At 42.4% G+C, this 27719-nt stretch overlaps 1 protein-coding gene across 1 annotated transcript in view; it reads right to left on the bottom strand.

Moving 5' to 3' along the window:
- Positions 1 to 25238, bottom strand: part of DGKQ (diacylglycerol kinase theta) — a 100892-nt gene extending 75654 nt beyond the window's left edge. The window contains exons 1-2 of the mRNA XM_076362166.1: positions 25040 to 25238; positions 958 to 1037 (exon numbers count right to left, since the gene is read on the bottom strand). Of these exons, the coding sequence (XP_076218281.1) occupies positions 958 to 1037; positions 25040 to 25238 (279 nt within the window). The remainder of the gene's footprint in view (positions 1 to 957; positions 1038 to 25039) is intronic.
- Between the last annotated feature and the right edge of the window lie 2481 nt (positions 25239 to 27719).

The following is a 27719-nucleotide window of genomic DNA, read 5'->3' as shown; positions in this document are numbered from 1 at the left end:
AGGTCTACACAATGTGTTCACATAAATGTGCTTTTAGTCAGTGAGGTCTGTAATGCACATGATTCTGATTTTACAGCCATGTCTCATTTGACTTTTGCATATGGCTCCTTAAGGTATTTGTAGTATTTCTCCACTAAGTTTTTCATCTCCTTCTTCCCTTTTTTTCCCTTTTCTGTCATCCTTTCCCAAGTGGATAATACACTCTGTTTTCTCCTCAATTTAGCTTCTTAATACCTTAGTTGCATCCTCTTATCTTCTTTAAAGTTGATTCATCTTTCACACCCTTTAAAAGCAATCTCTTAAGCATGAAGTCTTGTGGGAGAAAAAGTCACATGGCCTCTGAAAGCAAGTACTTCATTAATTATCAAAATAAATAAATTTGAATTATTACCATCAATTGAAGTCCTGCCCTCTGATTTTTTGGCTTTGAAATCCTATGCTTCTAATGCAATGACCTTATTCTCTGGACACAATAAACAAGCAAATTCTTAAGATGCAGCAATCAATAGAAGCCAAACACAGCCCCTTCACTAGGCAGAGAAGCTTTAGCATTTTCCCAGTAAGATGTAACTGCTGTAAAAAAATTGGTGGTGTACAGAGTTCTTCTTTAGTATGACACACAGTATGGTTTTCTGAAAGCACTGATGTCAATCAGTCACCCCACTCCATTATTGCAAGGCTTCCAGGTAATGACACATAAGTAAGAACATCTAGTAATATTTAAAGAATGCAAGTAACTGCTCTTCCAAGACAGACTATCCACAGCCGCCCATAGCAGGGACTTTTCAAAGGAAATGTAACTTTGCCTTTGAGCAGCTATAAAAGCCTGTGATGACTAACACAACTGATTTAAGTATTACGATATTAACAAGCCACCACTATACTACACCATGTTCATTAGTGATAAATTTGTGCTATTATCCCAAGAAAGAGACAAGGCAGTGTGTACTTACTCACCCTTACAAGGCTAGGAGCAATACATGAGCAGGGTATCTTGACATGCTTGACGCACTTTTCATGAGACATGAAGTTGCAAACTGAGGAAATAAAATAAGAACTGTGAGCAAGTCTTCACAAACAAGGGATTTCATGAAAAAATCGTATAGAGTCAAATACAATTAGGAACACATCTTTTTAATCACATTTGCTCTCCCCTACGTTTGAGAACATACATGACTGTCACAATTCTTGCAGTGCGTGAACTCCAGCTCGTTTTGTCACTAAGATGTTGGCAATGGAAAAGGAAGGAGAGTTTATCCCAATGCATTACAGGCCTACAGCAAGTCATGCCCTCCCACACTCTCTCTCTCTATAAGCACCAAAATGAGCTCTTAAATTTCCAAAGATATTTTAAACAGTCTGAAGTCCAAAATAGCTCTTTGATGTAGTCAAAGCAGATGGACATGTTTGAAAGTGAATTATGCTACAAGCTAGTGCATGTGACAGGAATAAATGGGAGAAGACACAGTATTGTTACACACTGAGCATAATGGATGAAGGAGATGAAATTAAAGGTCACCAGTTGCATGCAGCTTTGAAAGTCAAGAGCAACTAATTATTTCTTTTAATGTGGAAGCAACAGGTTTAGAATTCCTGAATTAGAATTAGAAAACCCGAGCTCCACAAAGCATGCTTTCAAGCAAGACAGTGTTTGAAAAAATTATTTCTCATGGGGGTGATATTTTCCACAGCTTCTTACCACGGATTTACGTGATGTTAAGCTGTGCAAAGAAAATAAGGGATTCTTTATTTCATTCCCACCACCTCGCATTAATTAGGAACTAAAAAACCATGCAGCTATGGCTTTAGAGGCTTCCTTCTTTCAGAATTACTCTCTACCAGTTCAAGGGTGAAGCCTTACACAGATGCTTGGGCCTTGACCTCTCGCATGGAAGTACAGACCTCTCCCAATGCTTGGGTAGAAGACGACTTGCCAGTGGCAACTGTTGCTGTACAGAGGAGGTTTCTGCACGTCCCACACTACACCACTTCCTAAGCTTCACCAGCAACTGAAAAAAATTCCATGCACTTCAAGCTTCCCATCTGCAGCCCATTGCCATTACTGATTATATGTGCTAGTGCCATCAAAAGCAGACAGTTTTCTTCTCCTCCTCCTTCCCCAGCTCACTGACTTCTGATTTCACAACACCACTTATCCCATGCCAACTCAAGCATTAAAATCCAGGTCCACTTCTCTACGCAGCTTACTGCCAGTCCATGCAAAGTAACCTTTCCTTTTGGTGGCACAAAAAGGATGACACCTTTCACACTGGTGCTCATCTTAATCTGAGCAGTAGGCAGATGTTTGTTTTTCATTAGTCTCCAAGTCAGAAAAAGACACAGCACTGCAAGTCACTACTGCGTACAAACATGTTATTCATCATCCATGGTTGAACACAGAGTGATTACTGCACCGATGAAAGAAAGCGGGAACAGAGCAGATCCAAACCTGCTGGGTGCTATAAAGTGTTATGTGCATCTTTAAGGTTGACAGCATTCCTGACTAAATGGGGCAGACAAGGGGTCAGTCAATGAAGGGACTGGAAACAGTCAACAGTCCAGTTTCAGACTGGAAACAGTCAACAAAGGGATGATAAAGCAGATTCTCAGAGCTGAAAAAGTAGACGCCCAACACATTTGGAGGTGGTCACTATGGAGGAAGGAGCACACAGCCCATCAGCACAGAGGAGACCGAAGAGAACGAAGTCATTGTCTGGGCAGAGGAAAGATGCATTTCCTGCTCCAGAAAACAGGTACGACCCCACACAGAGAACTGGTGAATTCTTATCACACTTACGTATGTCATCACAACATGGATATAGAGGGACATAACCTACTCTCTCCTCAGGTCTCCACAACATTTCTACTGATGCTTTTAGGAGGGTCAGCTGGTTGCTGAGAGCAGGTCTGCAGAGGCGTCAGGAGAAAAGCTACCTGCCCATTACCAGCCAGTCTGAAATTTACCATATATGCCCTGCCACCGCCAGAAGACATCTGCCCCAGCCATTTGTTTAGGCAGCCTCTTCACTGTCTCTCAGGTTGTGTCCGAAGCTCAGCTGAACCTGGCTAGGTGAGGGGGACTGACCTCTGCAGGCAGAAGCATGGTGACAAAGGTTTCCTCGACTCCAACCCACAAAAGACAACAATATGAGGCTTCAAATATAAACAGGCAGCTGTCAAGAACTTCATAAAGGGGTGAGAGCTAGTTAAGGAGAAAGCGACATCAGTGACTAATGAAATTCAGTGAAATGGCACTGTTTTCCCTTGTTTTTCTGGTCCAGAGGCAGGCAGACTAGAAAGGAAAGAACAGAGCAAGGCACTGCAGATTGCTCCCAAAAATTTTATGATCTGCAAAGAAGCAGCAGGCAACTGAAGTCTGCAAGAACAGCACCTCCAAGTGCTACTAGCTTTATTTTAAGTGCACACACAGTAACTCAATACACAAGTTAACCAAGCCCTACACAAACACCTCAGGGAATTCAGAGAAGGCAGCTCCGAATCAGCCGATCGAAGTGAGGTATGGGCATGGACTTGAAGAGATGTTCTCCATGTATTCAGACAACTCAAGTCACCACACAATACCACCCAAATTTCTCTTTTGCGGTGACAGAAGCAGCAAAACATGGTCCTGCATAACAAGAGCATCTCATGGTTCACCTGAGGAAACATCTCATGGCACAGAAAAATATACTAAAGAAGAATTCAAACTGACAACTTCAGAGAAGCAGTAAAATCAAAAGGTGAATGAAGGTTTCAGACAAGGAGTAAAATAGGAAGGTGCATAAAGGTTTTAATTGTTTGAGTGCATATAGAAAAAGACAATACATAAAATAATGAATTTCCTAAAATTTCAAGGGAAAGATTGAAGCATTTGCAAAGAATCAAATTAAGGAATATCAGGAGACAAACAGCAGATCAGCAGGGCCCAGAGATTGTAACATTCTCCATGAAAGATTTTCACACGTTTTTGAGGAGGTGCTCACACACCCCTCCTCTGCTTGTCACATGCCTCAAATTCGGCAGGGAGGATGCACTCTGGCTATGTGTCTTTTTCCTGTCCCACAAAATTCCTCAGGGGGTGAGCTAACTCTTACAAGTCACCATTTTGGTTTTGTTTTCCACATTCCCCAAAGAAAGAAAAAAAAAATGGCAGCAAGACAAACTGAAGCATGAACAATATTGGGGGGGGAGGAATCCTGAATTTGTCTCAGTAGTCCCAGAGAGGCAACACCATTAAGCCTGAAGTTCTGACAGCCAGGATAGGTTTGGTGTTTTTTAAGGGGTGATGTTTAACCAGGGAAAACAAGCCAGAAGACACTGTGTGAAGTTTCAGGAGATGAAATGCAAAATTCAAAGCAATTTCAATTGCAGCACTCAGATACTGTATCCAAAATTGATGGTTTGAGTCAGGCTTGAAAGGCCAGCATGGATGAAGGGAGAGACAAACACCTGAGGTATATTTGAAGAAAACAGTACCTGCAACCTTCAAACTGGACTTTGAATACGAGGCACCTATATCCAGGTTTAAGCTGCATGAAGCTATACAGCACTGAGGGAAGATGAACAGATGTGATTTCAAGGGACATTGACAGAATCCACAAAATCGTTTACTTGCAGGTTTGCGGGACTTCACGTGGTCTCCCTGAGCACCTAACTACATGGTCAGGCATACAGCAGCAACCACATTTGACAACTTTCCCTTGCTCCCCTCCTCTACTCAGTAATAAATTACTTCATTCTTATGAAAAATTAGATATTCCTAATGCACAGCAAGAGGGCAGGTGGCTATCAGGCACCACAGGACTGCTCCCTCTCCACATTGAGCACGAGACGTGGTTTTACAGCAGTCTCTGCCCATAAGCCTTCATTTCCCAGGGACACTTTCCCTATCACATTTTGTTTGACTTGGTGATTTAATAAAGAAAAAGGTAATGTATACACACGGCAACACCCAGTGAACAGAGAGCCAGTAGCTCTCCAACATACACTTGCAAGAAAACAGAAAACATCTCTCTCCAGCCCTCCAGAGGAAGGCGGGAGATAAAAGCTGGGCATCACTGTAACTCAAGAGCTGTGTAACACTTGCTAGCAAAGCAAGGGCTGTTTACACCCTCCAATATGCCACACTTTTTCCATATAACCCTTGTTCTCTCTGTCCTCAAGATACATGTCAAAGCAGATCCCAAAAGCGGGAAGAAGAAAAACGTGGATTATGTCCCATACAGACTCCAGCAGTGTATCCGTGTCCCATGCAAACAATGGCTGGGTGAAAATCGCTTCCGAAATACCAAATTTAACACATAATCTTCTCCTACTTTTGAAAAGACCACCGAGTCCTGAACAAAATCCTAGAAGGTGTTGAAAATTATTTTTGTTTCCTCTTTGAGGAGATACCATAATTCAGTTTTGCTGTTTTTCAAACATAAATTTGTAAATTTTATTTTAACGTTAGTCTTTATTTAATTTTTTAACTTTAACAATTGTATTCATAAATCTAATTTCATATTTGCTAAACACTTTTAAAAGTAGAGCTACCAAATTGCTCTCCAAGGAGGATCAAGGAATGTCAACACAAAGACGAAAATGGATTTGATCCTCTCCTGCAAGCGTGATCAGTTTAACACAAGACTCACTGTGGACCTATTCACATGTGCGTTCTTAACCCAAGAGCACTTCTCTCATTTCAGTGAGCACTCATTTTGAGCTTAACAAAAGCACCTGCAAAGTAAATTGCAATTCCTCCTCCCACCTTCTGTTGTCTGGATTTGTTGTCCTGCCAGCCATCTCCTACCCCTCTGCCTCTCGTTCTTACATCTCAATTAACTTGCACCAGTACCACAAGCAGCAGTAATACTCTCTCCTTCTTCCAACAATTCCCTCCTGTTGTCTTCACTGCAGGGTGCCATGACCCACGGGTTCTGCAGGACATGGTCTGGTACTAACACAGGAGCCATCACTCTTCTCGTTGCCACAGGTCACACTGAGGACTCAAAAAGAGAGAGCTCCTGCACCCAAAGACAGAGGCAAGTACCTGCAGCCGAGCACTCTCTCCATGCACACTTTGCATGCACTGGCACATGGCAGACCCACAGCAAACTTCAGTAACTCCCAAGAAACAACAGAGTGGTGTTTTGGCCAGGTGCCTGTCACAGAGCCAGCACTGGGAAAATCGCATACCCTGACATGAAGTGACAACACCACAACTCCTCGATATTGTCTGGATGACCTGGCACACAATAATTTCATTTTGTTTGGCATTATCTGTGAGTGCCGTAACTCAACTCGCTTGCATTTTGCTCACCTGCACAAATTTTAACTCCCAGCAAGCACCTGCCAAAGTTTCTTCTAATCTTGTAACAAAGGTTATAGATTACTGAATGACCTAGTTAACTAAAGGGCTTATTCTTGTTTTTAAAGACAAACCATTAGCTCAGCCAGGAATGGCCTAGTAACTCAGAATTGTTTCCCCAGCTATCAGTGCACAATAAATTTTTCATTTCTGGAAAAATTTAAGTGCAATGCATTAAAGAACATAGCTCATAAATGTGAATATAAATAAAACTAAATGAAAAGCAGTAATTCTCTGGGGCATCTTGTTAAATGTAAAACTTGGAAAAAGTCCCTGTCTTGGAGAGTTTACTGGACTGGATGGCCTGTAGGAGTATACATAAATGAAAACTCTACAATCCTCTATAAAAAGCCCTATAAATTTACATACATTACAAGAAAGAATTACAAGGGGGCTATAAAAAAAAAAAAGGCCTTCTTGAAGACCTAATACTGCATGAAACTCCTATGGACTCACCAGCAGCTCAGCCACTGCAGAGACAGTACGTGCACACTGTGAGTTTATATCATGGCACAGAGGTGGCTTTTGTGCCACTCCTCCCTATTCCTTTCCTAATAATGTGTAGTATTGAATTTGCCTTTTTTTGACAATTACACACTGGGCATATATTTCCCTAGATGCATCATTACAAATCTAACTTCATTTCTTGCCTGATCTGTAAAAGCTGACTCAAGGTTCATCAACTTGTAAGAGTATTTTTCCCCCCATCATACACATCATTTTACATTCATCGACCTCAGGCAATAAAATGGTAATTAAAATTAATTCACTTAAAAGATTCTTCTGCAATCCTCAGCAGCTGATGTCCGACATGAACTCTCAGCTCACTACAGGCCTTTGTAGAGGGGGGGGTGGCCTGTTAACAAGACAGTTGAGTAGCATACGCCCTACTAAGACATTGCTGCCACAAATCCACCTGCAACCTTGTTCAAGTTCATTGCTTCCCTCTATTGCTTTTGTCTGCCACTCAAACCCAGGCCTGCAGTCAGTGTGGTTTTATTTTAGCACTTCACATGTCGTGAATGCCAACTTTCAGTTCCAGAGGGAACCTTCCATGTGCAGTACCCTCAGTTATATCTGTCTTCTGCTAAGATGCTCAGAAAAACAAGACAAAGAAAAGGCTGTGGTTATGGCTAGCATCTGACTCTGGCACAGGACCAGCCTTTGGGTGCCCAGGGGAACTTTGTCTACGTTTTCTTGAGCGCATGGAAATTGTACAGGACAAAAGAAAAAGCTTCTACCAGATTAAATATTGGGCAACTTTTTTTTCAACAACAGGTGTCTGCAAGTGTTATAAATGATCCAAACATCTTTTATCATCTTTAAAAGGTTATCTTTAAAAAAGGATGAAGCACAGTAGATGGAGAAACACTGACAAAGTCCTCATCAGGTATCTAAAGTGCAACTTTACTCCTCCTACCCTGAACTGGAATGTGTCTCTGTACTCACACGTATTTTAGGCTTAAAAATTTGAAGTATTCATTTTAAAAATCAAACACATTTATAAATAGCTTCCTGGACCAGATGCAGGTGGTACAATTATGTTCTCCCCATCTCCAGCTTTACGGCAACTTCCACTCTTTATCATAAACACCCACACCCCGAGATTCTCTCTCCTCCTTTTTCACATGACAAACTTCAACTCACTACTGCATTTTATATATCAAATAAAACTTACCTGTAATCAAATTTTTCTTTTTCCATCTGAACAAATCCCAGCAGCTGCAAGGAGCAACATTTTCTGCCAATCGAAGGCAGGCAGGTCTCTGAAAAACCAGGACCATGCCCCTTAACACTTCCTGCCACACATTGCCAGACTTAGCTGTAGGAAGACTGCAACAGGCCACAACTGCCCCGAAGTTTCATTGCCCCAAGAGAGTGGCAATTGTTTGAAGAGAATGGGTACACAAAAGGTCCAGCTCCTTACAGGTGGCAAAAGGATAAGATCACAGACATGTACCTTGTGATAACTTTGGACAGAGCCTGCATTGCTAGCGGATGGATCCAAGAACCACCTGTCTCCTGGCTACAAACTCTAGGGTGATGAGTACCAGGAGTTGTTTCTCCAGGTGCTGTTTCTGCTGTTTCTCCAGGGAACTGCTGGGGTTGGGTGAACTCCTTGGGAAGGTGAGAGCACAGGCACTTTTTACACTACCACATGCCGGGTGCAACAGACCACCGACCTTGGCAAGAAATCAGAGCCATCAAGTTTAGCAGCAGTCTCAGGGCAGCACAAAGGATATGCAGTACATTTTCAAGCCTTGTGCTTCATAGCTAACAACTATGTTTTAAATGCAACAGATACTACAGAAAGAATAATGGCTCATGCCATTTACTCTAGAGGGGTAATTCACTCCAGCAGGGTGAATTTTTCAATTCCTTTTCAATACTTTCAGTAATTCTCATGTTCATTAACTCCAGTAGAGAGCATTACTGTTAAGAGTACAGTACATCTAACTACGTAGTCCGAAGAGTTAAGGTCAGACTCTAAATCAGCACGACTCCTTTCAGCTTGCTAAAGCACAGCAATTTACAGAAGCCAAGATTCTTTTACTTCAAGTCAATACACCAGATTATAAATTAGACCAGATAACATACATCTTGTTTTTATCAAGATGAAAGAATGAATTAGGGGTAAATTATACCCTCAATAACATTCCCAGGCTTCCTGTAAAGTTTAGTGATGAGAAGAGATATCCATCAGTACTTCTGGCAACATAAATATTTCTCTTAAACAGACACAATTATTACAAATCTTTGTTCCATACGTCACCAATTTATATAAGGCATCAACCACCCAGAAGAAGAGGGAGTATTTGAATTTGCCTATGCTACATCAAGCCATTATTGCAAACTATTCTACAATTAGAGGCATTTCCTCTCCCCAAAGGCAGAGCTATTCTTCAGAATATGAATGTTCCTCAGAATTACAAAATATTCTCCTACTCCAGATGCCAAGCCTGAGAATGCTACAAATTCAGCAATTAACAGAAAAGTCTTGGCATTTATCAAAACAAATGACTGTGGGAATTTAGAGGTCTCGCATGATTTGCTCTTGAGAAGACACCTGCCAGGAAGGAAGAGATGAAGACATTCCTGAGCCCAAACGATGAGGGAAGCAATGGGATTTCCATCCTTTTCTTCTCAAATTTGCAAACCAAAACACATTCCAAGCAGAAAGATAGAGGAGTAGTAACAACTCTGCTCAGCCGATGTCAAACATTCACACATTATAGTTCAGACAGTGTGTTATTTCTGTGCCACATACCTACACTGTCAAAATAATTTCTACAAAAATATTTACTACTTTGGGCATGAATCTCAGTATGTCCCAGAGGTAACTGTAATGAAAGCACATAGATAACACATTAATTTTTACAGAAAACTGGGCAGGAAGCAACCTCAAGAGCTCAGCTAGTCTGTCCTTCTGTGTTCCTGACAAGTGTCAGCCAAACCTGCTCCAAAAACCCACCCAGGAGAGACAACCCACAGCCTCTCTGCACAGCCAACTCTATGTCCTCCAAAGTCCTTACAGTTAGGAGCCTGGTGCTTCATGTCCAAAGCAAACCTCCCTTATTACAAATTATGTCCAGCATTTCTTGCCCTGTGTACTACAGCCATGAACTGTTTATTTTCCTTCTCTTTGCAACTATTGCTGCAGCTAGGTACCTTAGTGAGGCAAGGTGCTGGTTATTTTAACAAGTCAAAGAGGCTTATTTTGGGCACTTACTGACAGCAGAACAGAAAGGACAGCAAAAACCACGTAAGGTGGCAAATCTTACCTAGTCTTTCAAGTGGTTATTCTCACCCTCCTCTCACAAAGGAAAAAAAAGATAGTGCTCAGCAAGTGAAAAAACAGCTCTTTTTTAAGAGCACTGGCAATCACTGCTAGAATAAAAGAAAACAAGATGTTCTCTTATTGCTCCTCTTATTAAGGAAGGGAATGCAAATACCCATTCAGTCCAGCCACTTTCCCCAGGGTTACCCTGAAACACGGCAGGGCCCTCTGCCTTCCGGTGGATCACCAAACTGCTTTAGTCTAGGACCTGGAAAGGCTTCCAAAATTCCCATTTTGTTTGCCAGCATTCGTAGAGATGTCTTAGCTTCCACCTTGGTTCTGCCAGGGCTCGCAGTCATGAAACAGCAGCACTGGTTTATAAAGAGGCTGGTTACAAGTGCTTGGGGAAGGAAGACGTGTACAGAAGAGCTGAACACGGAAGAATCAGCTTGCTCAAATTAGTTTAATGAAAGTACACCCATGCACACAATGGCAAGGATGCCCAGTGCAGGAGGCGTAGCTACTGCAGCGCTTAAAAGATGGAAGTAGGAAGGACAACTGCCTATAGATGGATGAGCAAAACAAACAAGAAAACTAGCAAAGCCAGGGAGTAAACCAAAGCTTCAAAGCTGTTATGCAAGACAACAGTAACAGTGTCTACTTTCCAAACAATGAATCAGTGGGACTTAAAGGGCATATCAGCACCAAGACCATTCAGGCCAAGTCAGCCTAACTCTATCAAAACAAAGTTTTATTTTGGTCAAGACTAAGTAGGTTATTTCCTCCTCTCTTCCTGCTCTTCCATAGCATGTGCCTGACATGACAGAAGCCAAAGTACAGGCTTAATCTTACACAGAAAGGTGAGTTCTGCAGAGACGTTACTTTCTCCCTCTTGAAAGACAGCTGGATCAGACTTCCCATCTGTGAAATGAAGGTGGGCACAGAATTTCAAAGGCGTGCGATTTTAGCACAGAACAGGTCCCCGACATTAAGAGCTTTTTCTTCTTCAGACAGATGAAAGATGGCTAGTGCCAAACTCACATTCAGATTCTTTTCTTGAGGATTAGGCCAAAGACAGGACAGTGCCCTGGGACAAGGCACTGGTTCACTGATGGAAAACCAGGCATCTCCAACAGGGCTACAACATCAGGAAAGAGCTCAGCAAATCATCTCCTGACAGTTCCCCAAAGAAGATCCTCCAGAGGAAGAGGCATCCTACTCACAATGTGGAGTTGCACAGGGAGCCTGGAGGGACACATTTTTGCCCTCTGTTCACTGAATTCATCTTTCCACTGCATGGTTCTAGCATGGTAATGCACTACTGGGAAGTCGCACCCACCATGCAACAGCCACAGACCATTGGGATGGCTGTGACTCTCCTTCCAGCGAGGAGAGTCAAGCTCCCAATCTCAGGGGGCTAGCAGTGGTACTCAGTGATGCTGAAGACAAGGATCCTGAAAAGAAATCATCTCTGAACCACAGAAATCTGTCTATCTGAGGGCAAACAATTAAGCACTCCAGTATCTCTCTTGTACAAGCTAAAGGATGAAGGTTGCCCATACAAACCAGATGCCAGCCCATGTAACACAGTCGTGGCTTTTTGCCAGGTCTTCCAGACTGCAGCCTTTACACAGCTAGAAAGGGTCAAGCCATCTTGAAGTCTGACAGAAAAACCTCTGACCACCCTCACTGCACCTGCAGTGAAAGACTATAGCTCCTAACACCCCTGAAGGGAGAAGTGAGATCTTCCAATGACACTCAGCTAAAAATTTCAGCAAGATGCCACGGGGGTTAAGTAGAAAATCAAGTACCTGATACCACTCCAGACAAGCCTCTTGAAGACCACTTACACATCAGTCTTTTCCCCTGGTTCTGTCTTAAGCCGGAGCCTCTTTTGTCTTCTGCTGCAGACACCCCATGCTATCAACTGAACCATAGATAAAAAACAGTGGCTAGAGCAGAGAGGTGCCAGCTCTGCAGCATCTGCAAGTGAAATGGGACAGCAGGGGCAGAGAAACATGTAATGGTTAAAGCCAGGAGAGTGACAAGGAAGACCCAGCTGGACCACAGAACCACCTACTGTAGGACATGCACAGACCAGTATCATGAACGCTACAGACACGGTACAGGAGTTCCCTGCAGCTGTTGTCTGCAACAGCTTCTCCAATTCACTGCTTTCAGGGTGATGCTTTACAAAGAGAAACTTTGTCAATTGTTTATCAGCACTCTCCAGCTGACTCACAGCTACTGGTCAAAACAAAAAGCTATAGCTTACAGTATTCAGAACAGAATAACACAACAAAACCCACAAGGCAGTCTGACCCAGCCTTCAATTTTACAGAAAATCCACTAAAACAATTTGACATTTACTGCAAGTGTCCTTCTAACTCAAACTTCATCACGCTTACAGAATCTACATAAACCCTGCGGGTTTCCAGCCCTCACATACATGGCCTCCTGCATCACTATCACTGGTTGCCCAGTATAGCGCATATAACTTCACACACCACAATGCCAATGTCGTACTTCAATAACTGAAAATGCAAGTGGACAACACAGATGTCTCCTACAAAAATCAGTCCTGTTCACGCTTCTGCAATTTTAGACATATTCAAGCCAAAATGCCTCTCCGCTTAAAAAAGGGAAATAACAGTAGCACATCTTCAGCTTTGAAAAAGAAGAATTTGAGTTACACTTAAATAAACAGGGCGGATCATAGCAAAATTTAATGCATGGTAGGACTTCATAAGCCATGATGGCATTTTGGCAGAAAACTGATGTTGACACGGTTGCCTGGAATCCCTCACAATACTCAAAGATTTGGAGACATTCTCAACACTACAGCATTCAGAGCAGCTGTAATGTTGTCCTGCACCTATGGGGCGTACCACCAGGGGCACACAACATACACCGCCCAGGCATCCCGCACACACAGAGCCTCCAAGAGTTTGCTCAGTGCTCTCGGGGGAAACACCCAAGAATTCCCTCCAAAACACACATAAGCCTTTGAATGGTCCAAGGAAGGAGAGACAGGCAGCATTTTATGTAAAACCAGCCTCCTCTGCTCAGTGATGTAACCAGTATGCAATACCTAGGAGGTGCACTTCCTCCCACCTTGCCTCTTAAAAACTGAACACAGAACACAAAAACGTAATAAAAAAAATCCTGAAGAGACTAGAATAAAAACCACTGCTAATCTTAGCTACAATAGCACCCACCTACCTCCACAGCACAGTTATAATTTTAAAAGAAACGCTAATGTAATTGTAATTAAAATATAGGCCAAATTATGAATATATGTTACCCCAAGATAAGTGCTCTTCCTCTTTCAACTTGGGTGATCTCAGCATTATCTAGGGCATCTCAACACTTCCTATCACCACAAAACAAAACAAGTGAAGGAAAAAAAAAAATAACAAACACACCCCAGTTGCCATGGCAACCTCTACCTCTCATTCCTATAGGGCTTCATTTCCAAGCTGCATCACAGACAAAAGTGTACAAAACTATAGGATTTGAGTGAAAAACAGAGCTGGAAAGAAGAGAGAAAGAAAAAAAAAAAGGCAAAAACCAAAGAAACAGGGTCCTGTGCCAGCTGGGTAAGTACATTCAGTATTTTCTTCAACGTGGTTGCTACAAGGATATTGACAAATGATTCATACAGTGGTGAATCAGAGGAAAATAAAACACTCACAAGGCACTATTTCCAGAAAGGGTAGCAAACTGAAGGTGCTAATCTCTGAGCTACTTTTTTTTTTTTTAATCACCAGTCTTAATTTTATTATGAATTTCAAACATTTTAAAAAGATTCCTGATAAGAAAGAGTGAGGATTTCAATTCCACCACTTCGGTTTGAGTCACTGACTATACTTATCTTGAATTTAAGGAACAGTCTCTTTCACATGAGTAAGATCACATATAATTCACAGAAGCTGAGCGTTTACAGCTATCTGGAGAACAGAAGCTGCAGTGTCAAGTTATATACACCACTTATGAGTACACCAGAACTTTTGAGGTGCAATAGCTCTGTTCACAAAACAGCAAAATTCAAAATCTACCCCTGAGAAACTATAAATCGTTCTTGAAGAGGGACCAAACAACCTCAAGGTTTTGTTTATTTCAGTTTGTTGTTGTTTGGTGTGTTTTTTTAAATCAATCAGACTGGCAGGGCAAGTTCTTGTAGCACTTGCTCTTAATTTATTATGTAACATAGCTATTAATTTATACACATGAATTACCAACACATGCTGAAAGGTTCTTAGGGCTTCCCATGAGACCCTACGTAGAAAAAAGTTACACTGAGCAAAAGTACTGAATAAGTATAACATCTCTCCATTATCCTTCCAGACTTGGGAAAAGGAAGGGAGGAGGATTTATTTTTTAAATAACCTATTTGCTCCTCCTGAAGAAAAAGTGCTTGAATGAAAAATACAATAGCTTCAAGAAATCTCAAGGCACTTGCCAGACAGGAGCTATTCTGGAGCAAAGAGAAGGTAAGAAGAACAGAATAAGAGAGGTCAAAACCAGAATGAACACAACGATACTTAGCTGTTTTGAAGGCTATTTTTAACATTATGTCATTTTTACCTCCTACTTCAGCCTATTTCTGAAAAAGGATTCGACTGAGAAGGTCTGATAGTCCCAGGTGCTGTTGGGAATACTTCTCTTCTTCACAAGAGAAACTACAGGCATGTAAATCAACAGCACAGAAACCAAATCAGGAATCTTTTCACTTGTTTTTGTTTTTAAGGTTATGTCTCTGCTTTCACACCTCCTCATTTTGGGTCACATGCTCAGTTTCTCACTCAGCATCTTCTATTTGCAGAGTTAAGTCTCCCCATCATCCAGAGGGTTGGAGCACCAAGCATAACTGCAAGCACCATTTTCCTCAAGTTTCAACCCCTTCTAGGATAAAGGGGTTGTGATTACTTTTGGTAGGGCTGCCATTGACATACCAATGACAACCCTCCAGCAGTGAGCGCAAACACTCTGCTCACAACTCACGTGCACACCTGCCAGGCACAACTGTCCCAGTGTGGTACTATGCCACCAGCATATCCAACAACATCCGTTGCCACCCAAAATTTGTGCATCAACTTGCAGAAGTGTCTTGAGACTTTTAAATTCTCTAAATATTTGCGAATATCCAAGAAGTTTGAAATCGGCTTTTCTGGTCCTCTGTATCAACACTGTTTTGAGAAGAGGTTTAACGTGAAAAAGCAGTTTTTCCTAGGTCATGCTACTCAGCCCACACCTTTGTTTCAAGTCTAAGGGCTTATTTCTACAGCAGATACATGCCAGGATTGCTAGTCCTTATCAGTCTCCCATGCAAATTTGTATGTGTGATGATTTACACTCACTCTGGCATCCTAACTAGATTCTGAAGAAAATCTTCCATCTCACAAAAGGCATTTTTTATTCTGAAAGAGAGCATCCACAGTCTCAAACAGGACTAGCATTTTCACTTCATGTTCAGATCTTTCCCTCATGCCCTCTTCATGCTTAGAGGAATCTCAGCAATTTCCTTGTATTCTTCTGCCTTCTTTTGAAGCTCCCAACCATGCAATTATTTCAGCACTGAGGAAGTATTTTTGTCTGAAACACTTAAGGAACTGGTTAGTTGAGTAATCCTACACTCACTGGTTAACAAGGTGTACCAGTTCTTATCTCCACAGTCTGTAGAGAAAGTACTGCAGAAAAAGGACAGACTCATTTCCTGAATTACATCATAACAAACCAAGACATTAAAATATGACACATTCTGCCAAGGAGAAAGAAATGTAATGCGGAACAGAGATTTTTTTTTGCTACGTATTCTTGCACTTAAACTGGAAGTCCTATTTCCTAGCCACTGTAATTTAATACTACCCTGCAGAACAACACAGTGCTCCTATTTTAACACCTGAAGTTCAAATAATTCAGTTTCTCCCGAGCACATCTGTTTAGCAAAGTATTCAGAATGTCTCCAGAAGTCTTCTGTATATAAAACCTCCAGGGACAGATTAAATTGTGGTCAAATACAGTAATTTTTATTCTCACTTTTAGTTGCTTTAGATCTTAAACAACGTTATTCTTACATAGCAAATGGCACAGCATTTATATCATACAAGTGGTATTTAAAAGGAAGTCAAGGTGAGCAATATCAGCATATTACATTCATAATCCTAAACATGCTTCCAAGTAAATCACTCATATTCAATTTTAAACAGAGAAAAAACAACAAACATATAAAAATACAAACACGTGTTCTTCACATTTATATATACATATATGAATATATGTGTATTAATATATATACACACATATGCACACACCCATATTCTTCCAGAGCCAAGTGAATAAAAATATTTAAATAGAAACAGGAAGTGAGATTAGGGGTTGACTGTACTCTAGTGAATAACAAGCTTCCACAAGTAAGAAAAGAGTAGGCAACAATATGGTTTAAAAGGAAGAATACTATGGTGAACATTTAGAATACATTTAGAAAAAAAGAAGCACACTTCCACTTAGTTCCTTATCACATTGTGATACACAAATATTAGTTTTTACTCTCTGCTTCAGAGTGTTCCCTAAAAGCCTTCTCTCAAAACTGAAAGGTGCTATTAAACAAAAATACAAGGGGGAAAAAAGAAGGAAAAAAAAAAAAGAACCAGAGGTGAGCAGCACATATTATTTCACCATTTAGAAAGGTCTATATGGTATACATACATCCTGTTCTTTCCCCACTGAAGCTGAGTCAAATTAATTACACTAATGTAATTTAGTCACCTGTTTTCAATAGGTATTGCAAAAGCAGTTTCGCCAAAGGGATTTTCCTGAGCCAGCCCAGGATGGTCCTAATGAGCAACAACTAGCCCAGAAGAAAAGACACTTTGAGCTGATGAAATGCAGTGTTAGAAACAACTCTGGAAGAAATTAGTGACGTAACCAAAAAGCAAAGGTCATCTGGGGACAGCCTGATTCAAAGATAATTCAAAGCTGTCACCTGAGAAAAGAGCTCCAAAATCAGGAAGAGAACCAGGTTTCTGTGGGATAGTAAGCAGAAAAGCAACATTATGGACGAGTTATAATGAGCACATAATCAAAGAGGAGGAAACAGACAAGCAACAGTGACCCTGCCCAGAGGGAACCCACTGGAAACAATGCATCATAATTCCTTATCCCAGGACTTGGAATTCAGAACAAAGTGGTGGTGGGGGAATGGGGGGAATCAATAGAAACATCCATTACAAACTGCCAAGAGGAGAATGAAAACTAAAAACCTTGCATGTCATCCTCCATGGCACTATAAGCAAGAGACCCCACCTCAAGATCAGCATCTACACTTGGGTAATAAATACCCATTGTACCTTGGTATAAAGCAATTGTCAATGCAAAGTGATTGCATAATGGTTTGGGGTTTTTTTCACATGGAAAACTCCAGGATACTGTCTAATAGTATCAGGTATTTCATTGAAATAAAAGTAACATCACTACTAGAAAAAATTGCTGACGACTAAAACTTGAGGACAGAGTAATCACACAGAGATGTGCGTTGCTGAGTAAGAAGCGCTATATCCTATTTTAATACGAACTTCCACACCTATAAAGAAGGAATGCACACCACCTCTAGAGAAAGGGGAGATGTTACCAAAATGTACTGGTTCCCAAAAAGAAACCAAACCTGAACCAGGGGGAAACACACAGCTAATGCACATAAACATCGCAGAAAATAGGAACAGGCAAGTGCTTCTGCATCCATGAAGTACTGAGGTTACTTCTGACTGAAACTCTACCCAAGTTTTAAAGAAAACGCTGTTAAATGGTTCAGTACAGTGCTTAGAAAATGTTTGTCCTGGTTTCAGCTGGGACAGAGTTAATTTTCTTCCTAGCAGCTGGTACAGTGCTGTGTTTTGGATTTAGGATGAGAATAGTGTTGATAACACACTGATGTTTTAGTTGTTGCTAAGTGGTGCTTACACTAGTCAAGGACTTTTCAGCTTCCCATGCTCTACCGACTGAGAAGGCTGGAGGTGCACAAGAAGCTGGGAGGGGGCACAGCCAGGACAGCTGACCCAAACTGGCCAAAGGGACATTCCATACCATGTGACGTCATGCTCAGTACATAAACTGGGGAAAGCTGGCCGGGGGGGCTGCTGCTCGGGGACTGGCTGGGCATCGGTCCACGAGTGGTGAGCAATTTGCATTGTGCATCACTTGCTTTGTGTAGTATTATTATTATTACTACTATTATGGTGATTATTATTAGGATTTTATTCTTTTTCAATTATTAAACTGTTTTTATCTCGACCCACGAGTTTTCTCACTTTTACTCTCCCAATTGTCTCCCCCATCCCACGGGGGGGGGGGGGGGAGTGAGCGAGCGGCTGTGTGGTGCTTAGTTGCCGACTGAGGTTAAACCACGACAATGTTTTATGGTAAAAGCCTTAGAGTTCAATGTCCTTTGTTTATCAGAAAGAAATAACTAGTCAGGCATTTAGCTCCCACACAACTGCAAGAAAGAATAAAACGCTTTTTAGACCCCTAGCACAGCACTGCAAGAAAACTTACCAGAGGAAGACTGAAAAATTTTGTTGTGAGGTGGAAAGAACCAGACGTTACTAGCCCAGAAGATGGCTGAGGAACATGTGAACATATTAAGTCTAAGCAATATTAGATGAAAGATCATCTAGAAAGGAAACCTGTGGAGAGCAAGCCACAGCCACTCCAGACCATGATGGATTGATGAGCACCTTCTTTATTGCTTTTGTCATTTATCACCGAGTCAGACTGAGGCAGTAACACAGATGAGATATGAAAGTGCTGTGCAAAGCCTGGTATTGGATTACTGGCTTTAGCACTTTCTGGGGTAAGTTATTTCCTACATAACTGAGTTTCTGGACTGAAATCTGGGATAACACTATCAACACAAAATATAGCTTCCAGCTACAAAAGCTGTGTGTGTCCTTGCAAAGCTCCCTGTCCTTTCTTCTGCATCACTGATGGTAACAATGATATTTTCCTCTGAAGCACTGTCAGAGAGAGGCGGGGAAAAGAAAAGCATAAATTCTCTAGTACAAAATGGATTATCCTTCAAATCCAGACCAGTAAGTAAGCTGCATCTTTCAGTGTGTCAGTCAATCCTCCAAACATTTTTCCCAACATATGTTTTCGCTTGGCCAGAACTGAGCTAAGTTTCTGTGTCAAGGTTTCTTTTGGGGAGTGTTTTTTGGTGTTTTTTTTTCTTTTTTGACAGTCTTTGTGTTTGTTCCCAAGATGGATTCAGAGTCACATGGCTCAATCTAAGTTTTAAATGCAGCAAAGTCACATCCACTCAACAACATCTCAACCACAAACTCACACTGCATCTCAACATCAAACATCTTATTGTTGCACGGAAAGGCCCCGCCACTGACAAGGAACCCACTAAAGAATAAAGTGAGGAAGTCTTGAAAATTCAAACTGATTGTGGGATAGAAGCAAGATTTTACTGCGGTTTTACCTTCTTGCACCTTTTTAGTTCAGAATGGACCAAAAGCAACCCAAGCTCGTCAGAAGAAGGAAGAATTTGTTTTCCTTTTGAACTGCAAGCATTAAGACTATCTGGGGAATCTCATACATCATTCACTTCCTTCAAAACTGAGCTGAACGGAACCAGCAGGGTCAAGGATGTTCCAGCTGCCTGTCCCAACAACAGAACTAACCGGAAAGGATGAGAGTTCAAGGGGATTGCTCCTCATCCCTTTATTCCTTGCCACTATTTCAATATCCCTACAAAGAAAAACTCCCTGTTGGTCTAACTCCCAGCTTTTAACTAAAACACACCTTCCCTACCTGACTCCAATTACTTAGAACAGTCTTTAAATTGAGTAGACTCCATTCAAAACACGTCCAGAATGCGCATCCCCAGACCGCTGCAGAGATGCTGTCTGAACATCTCCAGGTTCTGCTACACCAATGAGGCACAACGTAGCTTGCCCGTGTCTGGGACATGCCTATATGAACCACAGCAACTTTATAGCTGTCTTTCTAAGTCAGAGATCTATGGCATAAACATAACTCCAATTCACCATTTACATTTTATTCTGGAAAAGCTGCAGTGTTGTCAGCCAACATCTAAATCAGATTAGGAGAAACAGGGATTTCTGCATCTTGAAATAAGTTCGGAGGTTCTCCTTAGAATACAAAGCCTAAAAAACAAACAACCAACACCCCCCCCCCCACAAAATACAAAACCAGAAAACAAGGATGCTATTTCCCAAAGTATTATTTGACTTAGTGTCTTCATATCAAGACCCTACCTGCTCAAATGACATTTCCCTAGTAGACATAGACACAAAACATACCAAGAAGTCCCTGACAGTAGCTTCCAATAAATGCTCTAATGAAAGATATATATCTATATATATATATAAACCTAAAAATGGCTAAATAATTATGTTAAATTTGCTAACCAACTTGCTTATTACTTAAATCCCTCACATTTTACCTTTGGCTAAAATAAACCAAATCAAGTTCACATTAGAAAGATTTATAGCACTGGAAGTATTTGTAGCCCCCCAAATGTACAAATTCACAATTTTTTTTTTTTTTTTTTAAAGTCTTTTATAGAAAAAGGAAAAGCACTGTGAGAAGAAATTTATTTACTGGTGGCTAAAATAAATCCCAAACTCCAAATTAAAATATCTGCTATCTTCTTTTTTAGTGTATGAAATTGGTTCCTCTGTGCACTATCAATGAGAACTCAACTCTCTATTTCTTATACAGACTTCATATATTTAATATTTTTCATTTTTAAGGTGCACACACAAGCACAGAAACCCAGTCACTTACGCTGCCTCTTCCTTGCCAAGCCTGAGGAAACTTAAACCCACTCAAAACTGGAATGACCAGGCTTTGAAAAGCAAGAGCAATATAAGAGAGTAATTGTTCATGTTACAATCCAAACATCACTTATTCTTTCACACACACTTGTCAAAGGAAGTGACAGCTACAAAGAGTAAAGTGGCAAGAAAAACAGTCATTTACAAAGGGTTTACAGAGAACAAATTTGCGGGGGGGGGGGGAATAAACCACAGCTGCAAGCCTGGTTGCCTGAGATTACAATAAATATGGGCACAAAAGCTTAATAGAGGGACATCTTCAGACCCAACTGGACACCTAATACACACAGGAAGACTACTGCCTTCCCTGTAAAATTTCACTTATTAAAATACCTTGCCAATCTAGCAAGAGAGCCGCAATTCTCCCCAGGAGTACCTCCCATCCCATACAAAGTGCTGGCAACAGCAGTACTGGCCCTGAAGTGGAGAGGGAAGAAGTATCTTACTTTAAAACAGAGGGATTAGATCCAGTACACTTTGTGCCTTGCACAGAGAGCATCAGAGCGTCTCTTCTATGCATTTTTCAGAGTCCACAAGAAGAAAAGGGAAGGACCAGTTGTCTTGGCCTGCACTGCCAGTAATGTGTTAAGAATTCAGTATACTTTCTTACGGTTTTGCTACACAGCCATGTAAGCCACATGGGCATGTGCCAGTCTGCTGAATAGTTGATAAGTTTACCAAAAAACTCCATAGACCTGATGTACTGGTTTTGGCTGGGATAGAGTTTTCTTCACAGTAGCTAGTATGGGGCTGTGTTTTGGATTTGTGCTGAAAACAGCGTTGATAATACAGGGATGTTTTAGTTACTGCTGAGCAGTGCTTACACAGAGTCAAGGCCTTTTCTGCTTCTCGCGCCACACCACCAGCGAGTAGGCTGGGGGGGCACAAGAAGTTGGGAGGGGACACAGCCGGGACAGCTGACCCCAACTGACCAAAGGGATATTCCATACCATATGATGTCATGCTCAGCATATAAAGCTGGGGGAAGAAGAAGGAAGGGGGGATGTTCGGAGTGATGGCGTTTGTCTTCCCAAGTCACCGTTACGTGTGATGGAGCCCTGCTTTCCTGGAGATGGCTGAACACCTGCCTGCCGATGGGAAGGAGTGAAGGGATTCCTTGTTTTGCTTTGCTTGTGTGCGCAGCTTTTGCTTTACCTGTTAAACTGTCTTTATCTCAACCCATGAGTTTTCTCACTTTTACCCTTCCGATTCTCTCCCCCGTCCCACCAGGGGGGAGTGGGGGAGCAGCTGTGTGGGGCTTGGCTGCCGGCTGGGGTTAAACCACAACACCTGATCATTCACATATAGAAGATGCCATTTTCCAAGGGTCAAAAGTGCGATCACAATTAAAACTCAAATCCATACAACTACTGCACAAATCCAACAATCCATCAAGGCCACACAACTACGCAAAACAATGATAGGCAGGAGCTTCCCCCCCCCCCCCCCCCCCTTATAGAGTCTTATCATCAGCATGCTCAGTTCCCTTCAAAGTTTGGAAACTTTCTGTTTTGATCAAGACCATCTTCAGGGAACATCAACACAAACAGCATCAGGAGACTGAACACCTTGAACCCACAGATTTGGAACAGAAACCATTGCAAATTCACCTAGTAAAAGGACACTCAACAGCTTCACTTCGAAGCCTGTAGGTGGTTTATCAAAAGGAGTCCAAACATCAGACGTCAGCTCAGCTGCAATTACACCCGCAATCCTAGTCTCTCTAGGGAGAATAAAAAGGAGATAGCGAATAGCTACCAAGATTTTCCAGTCTACTGCAAACATTTCCTTCACTAAAAGCTGGGTGGGTTATTTTTTTATTTTTAATCAGCCTGGCACTCCTAGAGATGACTCTTATTATTTTCTGAAGACCAATGATCAAACTCCATTAGTTAAAGCACATGTGACAAGGAGGTAATTATTAAATGGAATTTACTTAAAATATCATTCAATAAATCATATTAGCTTTTATTAAATAACTTGGAAAGAACAAGCTGCCAAGCTATTCAACAAGGTATAAGGGTGTACGCATGGCTGTGAAAAGCAGCAACTGTCAGCAAATGACCCATCAGATATTTTTGAAATTTGTTGTTTAGCAGCAAGTTGTTGGAAAAGACAGACATGACCCTGAGCATAGCTGGTTGAAAACAGACAAACTAACAAAACAAACAAAGAAACAATCAGTTCCTCACTCAAAGGAGACACTGACATGCCAGGTGACATTCCAGGGTTTCCCCCCCCACTCTGAGCAGGGAATGTTACAGCTAATGAAGACTAAAAGTATTTTTCTCTCTCTCATTACCCCTCACACACACGACTTGTTTGGGGTGGAGGTTTCAGCTGTTGGTTTAAAAGAGGTATCTTAACAGTGCAGCTTGGAAGTGCCTCATTAGCACACGGTCATTAGACAGTGGTGCTAATGATCCTTACTCAAAATTCAGCCTGAAAAGCCAAAGGGGAAAAACAATTCCAGACCACAAACTGCAAGCACAGTTTCCAAACTAGGAAAAGACCTTAAATTAAAATTACAGCTATGCACTACCTTTATGTACATAGTATGTGAATGGAAAAACAAGTGAGACATCCTCGACGATAGCCTTTCACATTTTCTTACCTGTTGACACATCAAAGCTGCTCAGCTCTTCAAGTAACAAAACTGGCACCTGAATGCCCACTTTTGTGACTCAAATAATTTGCCTTTTTTTAAGGCAGTGATATAATAAAAGACTATAAACGACTAGCTTTGTGCATTTTCACACCTTAAGAAATTTTCACTCGAGTTTGGAGTTTTTTTGCTGTTAGGGTAGGCAGTGACTTTCTGCTATGCAGACAGAAAAACACATCTCTCAGCAAAGTTTTAAGCAAATATAAAACCATTCTTGCAAGACTTTTTTTGCACCACACAGGAACATGACTTCCACCCAACTTAATCCCGCACCCTCTTCACCCACCACGATGACAAAAAGCAGGAGCTATTTCAAGCAATGCAGGGTACTCGCTCTACACCCACGGCCTTGCTTGATACTACCCGAACAATGAGGCTCTTGTACAACCCGACTCCTCCAGACATGGTCTTGGAGATGGCAACCCAAGCCAGCTGGGCTGCACACGCTCAAGACGACATCAAGCTGGTGTTTTGGGTTGTTTTTTTGTTAAAAAGCAGGACACAGAGAACCCGTCTTTTCCCTACGACACTGTTTGGTTTCGCTGCATCAGAACAAGCCATAATTTTGTCGCCTCCAGGAACCTCAGCTGCCATGGGGGCCAGCAAGAAGACCCAGCGACTCCTTCTCCCCTCTCTGGCATCAGCCCAGGTTTAAAAGGTTCAAATTCCATGCAGGTTGTGGCTCCTCCATGCCATCGGGCATTTTGGCAGATAAGGGCACCCCTGGGACGGCCCCACTGCAAGCTACCGACCACCCCGGCAGTGCCTGCCAGGGTGGTCTGTGGCTCACAGCCAGTCCATCCCGGGATTGGCAAGGGCAGTGCTGGATCATGGCAAACAGCCGTGACACCACACAGGAGCGGGCAGTGCCACATCTCCAATTTTTTATTATTATTGTTAGAAATCTTACTATTATTACTAGAATTTTTATTATTATTGTTATAATTATTAGAATTTGTTATTAGAATTATTGTTAGAATTGTTAATATTGTTATAATTTATTATTAGAATTTATTATTATAATTATTAGAATTGTTATTGTTAGAACTTATTAGAATTTGTTATTAATAGTAGAATTTTCAGTAGTATTGTTGTTACACTTTATCATTAGAATTTATATTATTACTAGAATTTTATTATTGCTATTGTTACATTTTTAGTAGAATGTATTATTTTATTATTATAATTTTATTATTATTATTGATTTCAGTAGTAGTGTTTTTACAAATTTTTTAACACCCCCGCCTTCTCGCCCAGGACGCGGCGGTCGTTCCCAGCAGGTCCCGCACGACCCACACCCGCCCCGGCCAGCACGGCGGCGCGGCGCCCGGCCTCGCCCCCGCTCTTCCCGCCCGGCCGCCCCCCGCCCTCATCCACCCCCTTACCCTCGCACTGGTAGCCGGCCAGACCCCAGATGAAGTCGGTGCAGTAGTGGCAGAAGGTGGGCTTGGTGAGGGTCACCCTGCGGAAGCCGTGGCCCGGCGGGCTGCTGGCCCCCCCCGCCGCCGCAGCGCGGCCCCGCCCGCCCAGCACCGGGCTGGAGGCCGGGCTGCTGCCGCGCAGCGAGCGCGTCCCGTCCGCCATGCCCGCTCCTCGCGGCGCGGCACCGGCCGCCGCTCGCCTTCGCTTCCGCCCGAGGCGGCGGCGGCGGCGGCGGCGGCGTGGGGCGGGCGGGGGCGGCGCCCCGTCAGGGCCTCGCCGGGCGGCGCCGCGCTGCCGCCTGCCGGCCGCGCCGCGGCCACGCGCAGCCCGCCCTGAGGGGGCGCGGGAGCCGCCCCGCCGGCTCCCCTCACGCCAGCGGCCCTCCGTCAGGGCCACCGCCATTCTGCCCCTTTCCAGGCGTTTCTGGTGAGGTCTCGGCTTGTCCTGAGGTGTCCCCGCTCCTGCCAGGTGCGAATTATGCACAGGTCGTGTAGGTCCAGGTGAGCGCTTGAGAAGTAGGTGGAAGGCTGTTAAAAAATGAGCTGGTCTGCAGCGGTATAGGTGGTAAACACACATTGGAGAGATGGGCATACTTCAGTGTCCCGCCGCTACTGCCGGTGCATTGCAATCAATGACAAAGCCACAGGAAGAAACGTTGAGGCAGGGAAGAAAGACCTGCCTGTGAGGAGGTCTCATCACAAACAGGGAGTGGGTTCAGTTCGCAACTTAAAACTGAAGCTTGAAAAGGCCTCCAGTTTCTTACCATGACGTTAAACTGGATAGTTTCACTACCCCAGCCTTGTGCAATTTTGGAGTGCACAAAGCTCCATCACAAGAAGTTTTCTGATGATGCATTGGGAGAAGAAGATGGTTTGCCGTAGATTTTGCCTTCTACTCTCAACATCTCTGCCTTTATGAGACAAGATAAAGGGTTCTGCCTAGCAGTCTCTCTCCACTATAACACAATTTTTTTGTCCTTTATGTTCACTTCACCTTCTTGTTGCTAGTTTGGAAAACATTCACACACCGGGATGTTTCCATGTTGCTAGTCTCCTCCCCTGCCTCTGAAATACCTCTGTTTCTTTGACTCTTACTACATTAGTGTCGTGGTTTTACCTCAGTCAGCAACTGAGCACCACGCAGCTGCTCGCTCACTCCCCCCTCCCCCCCGGGTGGGAAGAGTAAAAGTGAGAAAAACTCGTGGGTTGAGATAAAAACAGTTTAATAATTGAAAATAATAATAATAATAATAATAATAATAATAATAATAATAATAATAATAATAATAATAATGATACACAAAGCAAGTGATGCACAGTACAATTGCTCACCACCCGCCGACCGATGCCCAGCCAGTCCCCAAGCAGCAGCCCCCCCGGCCAGCTTTCCCCAGTTTATGTACTGAGCATGATGTCACATACTATGGAATATTCCTTTGGCCAGTTTGGCTGTGCCCCCTCCCAGCTTCTTGGGCACCTCCAGCCTTCTCAGTCAGTAGAGAACGGGAAACTAAAAAGTCCTTGGCTAGCGTAAGCATTACCTAGCAACAACTAAAACATCGGTGGGTTATCATCAACTTTGTTCTCATCCTAAATCCAAAAGACAGCACTGTACCAGCTACTAGGAAGGAAATTAACTCTATCCCTGCTGAAACCAGGACAATTAGGCAAACTGTCATGGCTGGAGTAGGTTGGGACAAGAAAGGAGGCTATGCCTTTGGATCTTGTGTATATAGATGTATGCTGTCCATATCTCCACTTGTCTGACTGGGTCCTAGATCTCAGCTTCATATTAAGTGAGAATCTCCACTGAGCTGTCTGAAACAATGCCCAGTTACCTTCATTAAGCCATGACAGACAAGAAAAGAGTAGTTTAGATTTTCATCCCTAACTCTGATTTATTTGTATTTTGGTGAAAGTTTTAATAAACCATCCTGTCGTCCTGTAGATCAACACTGAAGTCCTTCTAAAATTTCTTAGCATCTTCTAGTTTCTACTAATCTTACTTTACATCTCCCTTCCATGTTGTTAATATGAACGTATTTATGATCAGAAGCAAGAAGGATTTGACCAGTTCAAAGAGAAACAGTAAAAATAACTTAGAGACTAAAGAAAGCATGGTATGTCTTTTTATGGTTGGAGAGTGAGAGTTAGATACAAAAGCTTTGCAATATTTCTAATTGCTCCTATAAACATGATTTAGAAAACATACCTAAGATACTATAGTGCTTTATGGAGTCCCAAATATACAAGATGATGGGGAAGAGTGTGTGAAACCCTTTCCCTTGAAGACATGTGCCTGCTGAATACAATGAATGAGCCAAAGCCCGTAATGACAGGTCCTGTCTTCCACAAACTCAGCCTCACATTGGTCTTTGTGAAGATCATAGACCAGGGCCTCTTGGAACACATTTCTGGGCACATGGAGGAGAAGACAATGATTAGGGACAGCCAGTATGGATTTGCCAAGGGTCAGTGATGCCTAACCAACCTGATTGCCTTCTATGACAAAATGGGTACATCTGTGTAGGAGGGGAGACCAGTGGAACCTTGACTTCAGCAAGGTTTATGACATGGTGTCCCACAATATTCAAGTATCCAAGCTGGAATATTATGGTCCAGCATGGGTGGACAGCTAGATGGG

The sequence above is a fragment of the Aptenodytes patagonicus genome, chromosome Z (assembly GCF_965638725.1).
Source record: "Aptenodytes patagonicus chromosome Z, bAptPat1.pri.cur, whole genome shotgun sequence".
Taxonomy (NCBI): domain Eukaryota; kingdom Metazoa; phylum Chordata; class Aves; order Sphenisciformes; family Spheniscidae; genus Aptenodytes; species Aptenodytes patagonicus.
The sequence above is the reverse complement of the archived record's forward strand: the minus strand, read 5'-3'. Positions and strand labels throughout refer to the sequence as shown.